The 8,433-nt window shown below is 32.2% G+C and overlaps 1 protein-coding gene across 1 annotated transcript; it reads right to left on the reverse strand.

Annotated features, from left to right (window-relative positions):
- Positions 1–3,530: 3,530 nt before the first annotated feature.
- LOC111024063 (Cation efflux family protein) lies at positions 3,531–8,055 on the reverse strand. Its single transcript, XM_022301644.2, has 7 exons — positions 7,688–8,055; positions 7,145–7,314; positions 6,615–6,813; positions 6,285–6,463; positions 5,860–6,010; positions 5,100–5,230; positions 3,531–3,823 (listed from the first exon to the last, which is right to left on the reverse strand). Exons 1-7 carry the CDS (start codon positions 7,902–7,904, stop codon positions 3,644–3,646), a joined length of 1,227 nt encoding a protein of 408 aa, XP_022157336.1. The 5' UTR covers positions 7,905–8,055; the 3' UTR covers positions 3,531–3,643.
- Between the last annotated feature and the right edge of the window lie 378 nt (positions 8,056–8,433).

Genomic DNA, 8,433 nt, shown 5'->3' on the forward strand with positions numbered 1-8,433 from the left:
TTGGGCGGGAACCGTGAAATTTTTTGGATGGGGGAAATTTTTAATTTTTAATTTTTATTATTATTTTTGTTTTTAATGAATAGTCAAATAAACAAGCATGGGGCGAAGAAGATGAACGGTGTGGGATGGGTCGGGTGGACATGGATTGCTGACATTCGGGTCGAGTTGGATCCGACCCGTGTCTCAGAGATGTGACATTTCTGGTTTTTTCTGCTACTGTTCCGTACTGTTGGAGATTGAAAATAAAAAAGAAATGTTCTTATGGCTGTGGATTTTTTCCTTTTTTTTTAAGAAAAAGAAAAAAAAGGAGTGGAGTGCATTTTATTTGGGTGTGATGTAAGATTAGAGCGCGAATAAATTCGAGGTGAATCACTCAGTAAACAAATAAAAGAAGCTTGAGAGGTGAGTTACGTTTTAGGATCTTAGTTTTTACTAATCTCAACTGAATCTGTGGTGTGATTAGGTATAAAGGTATCGAGCTTCATACTATTAGTGTGTATGGGCGTTTGTTAAAGTATTTAATGTTGGAGCTCGAATCAAAATCTCGCCTCAAATACAATTTTACTCTTTTTCCATGTTTTTCAAAAATGAGTTTATAATGAATTTAATAATTTATTGAAATTTAATTTGTTAACCGTACTTTCACTTAGTTGGATGGAATAGGTACATATACTGAGTCTTTTAATAACTTAATTACATAAATGACTTAAATCTTATTAATTTACAAATTTGTCAAAATAGAAGTCGGGCCATGTGAACATTATCAAGCTACCATGTTCATATATTTTTAATAAATAAATAAACAAATTACAAATAAGGAAAAAACCAAAATTTAAGTCACCTCTCGTGATTTTTATCCCCAAATTAAGAAACCTTAAATTCTTTTTCTCTCTCACTAAGACCAGTCGCCCCCTTCCTCGATCCCTCCCCGACAAAAGTAAGCATCGGCAACACGACGGTCGAAACACCCAAGCGATAGCGACACCCAACTGCGTCGCATCCTTATAGCAGACACGACTTCACGCCCACACTCACGTCCCACGATGGCTAACGATGGGATCTATATGTGGGTTCGTGATTTTCTAGTACGACTGTCGAAAATGTGGGGAGTGGACGACGGCTTGGAGGAGAAAGAGAAAGGAAAAGGGAAAAGTCTAGGGTTTTCCCCTTATTTTATTTTATTTTGTTTAACAAAAATAATAATATCATGTCACTGGGGCTTTATGACCTAAAATCTTATGCGTATATGTTAAGGTATGAAGTATATTTTGGATATAGATACAGCATATACTCAAAGGTATATATTATATAACTTAATATGTTAGTATATATCACTAAGTGGTATATAATATACACAATATATTTGGTGAGTGTATTATACTTATATATCATACAACTAAAAGCATATATCATATAACTCTTAACTTATTCATTAATAGTTGAGTATATATCAATAAAAAAATACACATATTATATAACCTTCGGACGAGTATATGATAATCATGTTATTGAAGAAGAAAAAAGATTCACTTGAAAAAATATAAATGAAGGGCAGAAGATAATTAAAATGTGAAAAAAACAAATATTTAGAAGGAATATTCGTTTATCATACTAATAAAAAAATGCTAAAAAAAAGACGTCGACGAGCACAAAATAATGAAATTATGGAAAAAATACTAAATTAAATGGATAATAGTTAAACAATATAATTTCATAAAAACTTTATTAAATGTAGGAATGTTTTGCCCTGCTGGAAAAAGCATATATATGGAAAATGTCAATATGAATGTCGTGGAAAATATCAATAAAAATAAATATGAAATATCTTATTTTACTTAGATTAGGCTCGAGATTTGAGAATTATTTAGTAGTATTCTTGAATTTGATTGGACAATATTTTCGGATCAGTGTATTGACTTGCTCAATAAAAACATTACCATTCTTCTAAATCTATCGATATTATGTACTTTAACAATATCCATTATTACCACAATATGTAATACTAATCCTCGATTATACATCTTTGTATTCAACAGTGACCTAGTACGATTTGAATAGCAAAATATAAATAAGCAAAGTTATGTCAATCTACAATAAAAGGACTTGAATACACTGCAACTCATCTTATGCTTGTTGGAAAACTTCTTGTTATACTTAATCGTTATTTGTTGTTTTTTTTTCATTTTATTGTTGCCTACCCAGGGCCAGACTTGATTACCACACCATAGTACTATTTGAATTTGTCTCCAACATTTTTTCACTGTAACATCGAGACTTAACTTCAAATTTGCTTTAATTGAAACTACAATTATCTCCAAATATACATACATTTATATATATATGAAACTACAATGAAATACTGTTGTTTGGTGGGCGTTCAATAGTAAAAAATGGGATTTTTATCTATTTTCTTGATTCAATTTGGATTTTTATCATTTCTAAAATCTCTTATTTATGGTCCTCTATTAATTATGAATTTAATATGGAAAAAATCTATTTAAAATAGTAATGGTTTAATATGGAAAAAATCTATCTAATATTTAAATAGTTTACCGTTTAATATGGAAAATTTAATTGACAAATGCACAAAAAAAAAGAAAAAGAACATAGACCATAACACTATCCCGGGATACTGTTATCCCTCGGGATACACGTAGTTCCAATTTTTTTTAATTATTATTAGTATCACAACATTTGTTGTATTCCATTTACTTAAGGATTTTTGTAGATTTGTTGTGGGTTATCAATTAGTAATTGATTCTTATATTAAAATGTGATGTTTTTTTCATATCAAATTCAAATTAAAAAGAATTTGTGAGGTTAAGACGAGAGTGGGAGGAAATCAAGATGGTAAAGAATTTTAATTTAAAAAAAATGATATTTTGATAATTTTACAAGACAAAAAGTGAAAAATGATTCAATATTAGAATGGAAGGGGTCACAAATTACGTTTTTTTTAGAGAATGGTAAAAAATCCAAATTGATTTTATAGAATGAGGTTAGAAACCCCAATTTCTCATAACATTTATTCCTTAACTCAAATGTCAAAGGTTCAAATTCCCATAAACCCAAATTGTTGTACTAAAATAAAAGCGTTCGTTGCTGAATTTAAGATTAATGTTTTCAAGTCAAATATTTTTGTATTTTTTTTTTAAGAAAACAAATATTTTTGTATTAATGCATACTTTACAGAAAAAAAAACGAATTAAATGTTTCATCGTAAAGAACATTTAAAATGTTTTCAGCATTATTTGAAATTTTAAGAAACAATTTTGGCTGTGATACAAGTAATTTAAAATTCATATCAAACCCACCTTTAAAAATTCCCAAAAAACGAATGCTTATTTGGAAATACCAATGGCATGAAAGTAACATCAATAAAATGGCACGATTCATTTATTTGCTTATTTGATAAAAATTCAAAGATTACATTATAATCGTGTTTTGGAGTCAAAATAGGTACTTTTTAGGTAAAAAATTAAAAGTCGGTTATATTTTTAAAAGTCTCGATTCGAATAACTCAATAGATAAGACATCTAAAGATTGATGGTTCGATTCCTTACTGCACCATTGTTTGAAAGGAAAAACATTTTTAACAGGGACAAACGAGTGGAGATGGTAATAGAACAGATACTAAAAAGCATTAAGGTTGAGTGTTTGGCAACCTGTTGAGGATAGAGTGCTCTGGCTTATGCTCACATTCAAAGTCAAGATGAACAAACGCCCTCTCAACTTCTGGAAGCTTTTCGATCTTTATCTGCAACGTCTCTCCAATGGCGTGTGCTTCTTTCAAGGGCAGCTCCTCCGGAAGTTCAATGTCCACCTAATTGATTGTCAGGTACAACCATACTTCTTAATTACACAAGTCTACTCAACTGTATAGGGTATTAAATTTTTCATCGACATTTCATGTCAATGTAAAGAGTGATATTGAAAAAAACGATTGATGAAATATATATATGTATATAGAAACAACAATACCATCAATATTGACATAATAATAAGAATTTTAAACTTATTCAGTAGGGTGAAACGTTTGTTTATTAATTTAAATAATTATTGTGAATTTATTGATTTTTATACATTTTTCGTGAAATATCTACTAACATCACCATTTTCTATGACATTTTCGTAAATTTGAGATCTAGACATTCCTGTCGATATTGATATTTAAAATCTTAAAACTAGGCATCAATTGTATCTATAGCATCTTAGTATTTTATCATTTTTGAGGTTTGTTTTAACCTTTCTTCCAGGATATATAAAATATGGGACATTTCAGAAATTATAACATATATATATTTTATTGTTTTTAACATTATGCATCAAACAACATCCTACACATATTTTAAGAGGACAACCAAATAAAAAGTGGTTCCAACCGAAGTAGTTATAGAACGAAAAGTTTGAAATCATTAGAGTTATGATCCAGACAAGGGATCCAATTAACCATGAAGGTAACAGAGAATGAAAATGGTTCCTATGGAATAAGAAATATTTTTTAAAAGGCTAAAGTTGGCTTTTCCACTTGAAGAGACGAGGCATAAGTCTTGAGATGGTAGAAGCTATAAGCCTCAATTTTTAATTAAGAAAAGTGTATAAATTCCAAATTTGTAGGATCAATATTGCTAAACATAATAGTTATATAAAATTATATAAAAAAACAAAAAAATCACTTGTCAATTGCCACTTAAATAAAAATACTAAAAGACATCTTTAACATTACTACTATTATCGTTAATAGGATTGAGTTTAAATTTTAATCTTCAATGTTTTCAAAGTCTAGGTGGTAAAAACAGTAATAGATGGAATGGTTGCAGCTCCTATCTTAACATTATTCCACACACAAAGAGACCTTTATATATATTTTTTATCATGGATATAAAAAAGAAGGACAAATTAATAATATTATTCTAATCAAACTACGAGGCGTAAAGACTTTAAGTCTTACTACGTCTTCAAAGAGGCATAAGTTTTGAGGCTAAAAGCTAGAGCTTATACTCGAGGCAAAAATATTGAGTAAGAGCCTAAAAACATAAGGAAAGGATAAATGAAAAATGGACGTGTAACTCGTGGAAAGTTTATAGGGTGTGACTAACCTCTACAAAATAAAGAACGCCGAAGGTGTAAGCACGAACCGTGTCAACACGCTTGACCCCAGGATGCCTAATGACAAGATATGTCAACTTTTGCAGAACTTCAGGAGGGGCTGATTTTCCCACGAGCGAAACTACAACAGGAGTTACCTCCTATTAGTCGAAAATTGGAAGGAACACAAGTAATATGAAGTGACAGGCGTGATGTGCAATTCAAAAAGCACAAAATGAAGCTGCAAGTATTACAAATATACAATTATTTCAACTTCAAGCACATGACAAGAATATAATTATTTCAGATCTTCTCCCATTTTTTCTTTCCACTCTGCAACTTGATGAACAACAGTTTCATCTCAAACATGGGGTACAAGACCTATAATTATAGAACTCCTTCCCCCAAAGTAGTCGTTGTACTCTTTTTGTTATATCATGCGAGGGTAAAGTAAAAATCATGGCATTTTCCAAAAAGAAGAATGATTAGCATATAAACAACTAGCGCTCCTCCACCTGCAATCTTTTCCCTCTCCAAATAAAGACATTTCACGGATTCTTTTGGTGCCTTGGACAATTATAGAGACTAATTAGCAACTAAGAAACTTGACGGAAATTGAAAACACAACCAGCTGCAATTAATGAAAATTTTGGGGCAGCCAAATTTTAAAAGATACATCAATTTTATGTTCCAACATCCTTTCAATTTGCTTGTTATTTAGAATTTTTCAATTTGGGAGAAAGGGAAGTAGATGCGAGTTAGAAAACGTACCTGCATTTTCCCATACAGTTCCAGACCAATTTAAAATTGTATATATGGCCAAGGCAATAGCACCAACCGGATCTATCCACCAAAAGATCTTATCACCAAGAATAGCAGCAACTAATCCAACCACATTTGTTACCACATCGAAGTAATGATCCTGGGTAATATCATTGCAAGGATTTATGTCATATGCATAGAAAAATTATTTTCTTTAAAACAATTGCATAATAAAAGAAAAATACTTGGCTCCTTAAGAGTGAGGAACAATCTTGTCTTTACCACTTCAACGTTTGACACCTAAGTGAGAGAAATGCAAAAACATGGACTTTTTGTAAAAATTAATGAATTATCAATTTTTCAATAGTGGTGAGGACAAGATTGCTCCTCATTATTAAAGAGCCAATATTTTCCTAAATTGTAGGTTTAACAACCTTTGCATAAGCGCACACAATATCATTTCTTGAGCTTCTGCAGTAAAACCATAGGGCAAGTTTTACTATTGTGGCAGAGATCATAATCGCACACAACCAGATGAACTGTTCTGGCGACAGACTTTCGGACGGTTTATCTTGAATTAATTGTTCTACAGCTTGAAACAATATCTGAAAGCCTTAACAATAAATTGAGATGGTTTAGCTACTCCAAAACTCCAATCATGTACTCATACTCAACTAACAATAAAAGGCAAATGAAAATTATAACCAAGATGATTCAACCATTAAAGATTCTAGAAAACAAAATGAATAGATAACAAGAGATACCTAATGTAGCCATGACAGCAGCAAATACAATAATGCCCACTGGCTGCACCCTCAGCTTTCCGATTGGGTATATATAAATATTTACTCGCTTCATGTACAAGTGAGTAAACCAAAGTATTCCACCAGCCATGAGATCAAGTAAAGAATCTAGTGTAGATGCAGCAATGGCTATGGATCCACTCCGCACTGTAGCATAAATCTGCAAACTGTCACTAGAGAGTGAATTCAAGTATTGGAATAAGGGACTAGAACAGAGCTTTTAAGAAACCATGAAACAACCTTCGCATTTTATCTGCTTAAAGGTTCAAGCAGCTCATTCATGAGAGAATCTTTTATATGAATTAAGTAAATTTGTGGCACAATCAACAGTTCAGCATTGAGATCATATTAATTTCTAACGATTTCCCTTCTAATTCATTTCCGTTTCCTTATAAATGCTTTATACTGGTGGTGCTTATTGCAAGCCTACAGCATTGAAATTGTTCATCTAGAATAATGAAATCTTCTAAACTTATGGAAACATAGACGACCTTCAATATAAGAAGTACTATATTTGCATAATTTGAGATCTTCATAGCTCTCTCTTGCTGAGCTTGTTCTTCACCGTCTTCCTCATCAATGCAGTCAGATGTCCCCAACGAATCAACTTCCTCAAAGGATTTCAAGGTAGCAAGTTGCCTTTCATAGTAGTCCTTTTCCCCTATATCAAAGCAATACGTCAGTATAATCTGTTTTCTCCCTCCCACTAGAACATGGAACATGGTGATTACTTCGACCAAGGAAATCTTAACCAAAAATGCAAGAAATGCGCATTTTCCATCATGAAATTTTTAAGTTTAACAATTAGAGTTCTCTCTAATAAACAGAGGAAAGCGAACAGAGTCGAGCTTCGCGTTCGCCATCATCTTACACATACACTAAAGAAAAGCGAAAAAAAAAACGGAGAACCAGAAAAATACAACAAGATTTCTTCACGTATAGCTTCTTCACTCTCTCAGCAACCAAACTGAAATTCAACAGAAAAAAGAGCGATAAACATAGAGACGGAGAGACAGGAAGAGAAAGAGAAGAACCTCTGCAGAAGCCAGGCGACCGCGAAAGATCAATTTCATATGGAGACTCGACGTCCTGAAGACGAGACCTCAGTTTTTCAGGCAATCTGGATATGAACTCGCTCCGGAGCGAGTTCACCGAGTAACGCCGACTCAGTCGGCCGCCGCGTCTCCCGCTACCGCCGCGCTTCATCGCCTCTCCCAACAACGCCGCCTTCGATTCCGGATTTCCGTCCATTTTCCGGTAAGCTCCGGCACTCACCTCTCCGCCCAATCGAGAAATGGAGCTGCAGAATCAATGCAGGATCGGAGCTGATCTCAGAAAAACGCTCTGAAAGGCAGAAAAAGGGATGCGCCTTTTTAACTGCAAATTGAAATTTTTGGTGCCATTCGCCGTTTACTCGTACAGAACCAAATTAAAAATAAAGATAAAATAATAATAATAAAAGAATATAACTTGACAGATTAAATAAAATAAATATTACTTTCCGTGCTCAATCGAATATTAAATTAAAACAAAAAATCTCAAGAAATCAATTTGTTGATATTTATTAATTTACTTTTTTAAATTTAGATGGTATTTGACTTGTTAGACAGGTATTCATTATAAATTTATATTTTGATTATAGGAACAATGATATATTTATACACAATATATGTACTTTAGTTATAAATGAATTTAATTTTGGTGGAAGATGTAACGTTGAAAAAAAAAAGTAAGTTAACGGGTTTGGGTTAATTTATCTCCGAAATGAATAAGATAAAAT

Source organism: Momordica charantia, assembly GCF_013281855.1.
Source record: "Momordica charantia cultivar OHB3-1 chromosome 6 unlocalized genomic scaffold, Mcharantia_2.0 BLBB01000006.1, whole genome shotgun sequence".
NCBI lineage: Eukaryota > Viridiplantae > Streptophyta > Magnoliopsida > Cucurbitales > Cucurbitaceae > Momordica > Momordica charantia.

Excerpts from the sequence above, each read along its gene's own strand:
- LOC111024063 (XM_022301644.2), bottom strand. The coding sequence starts at position 7,904 with ATGGACGGAAATCCGGAATCGAAGGCGGCGTTGTTGGGAGAGGCGATG. Across the intron at positions 6,464-6,614 it reads TGCTGTCATGGCTACATTAG|GCTTTCAGATATTGTTTCAA; the intron begins GTATCTCTTGTT and ends TTTATTGTTAAG. Across the intron at positions 5,231-5,859 it reads AACTGTATGGGAAAATGCAG|TTTCGCTCGTGGGAAAATCA; the intron begins GTACGTTTTCTA and ends CTCCTGTTGTAG.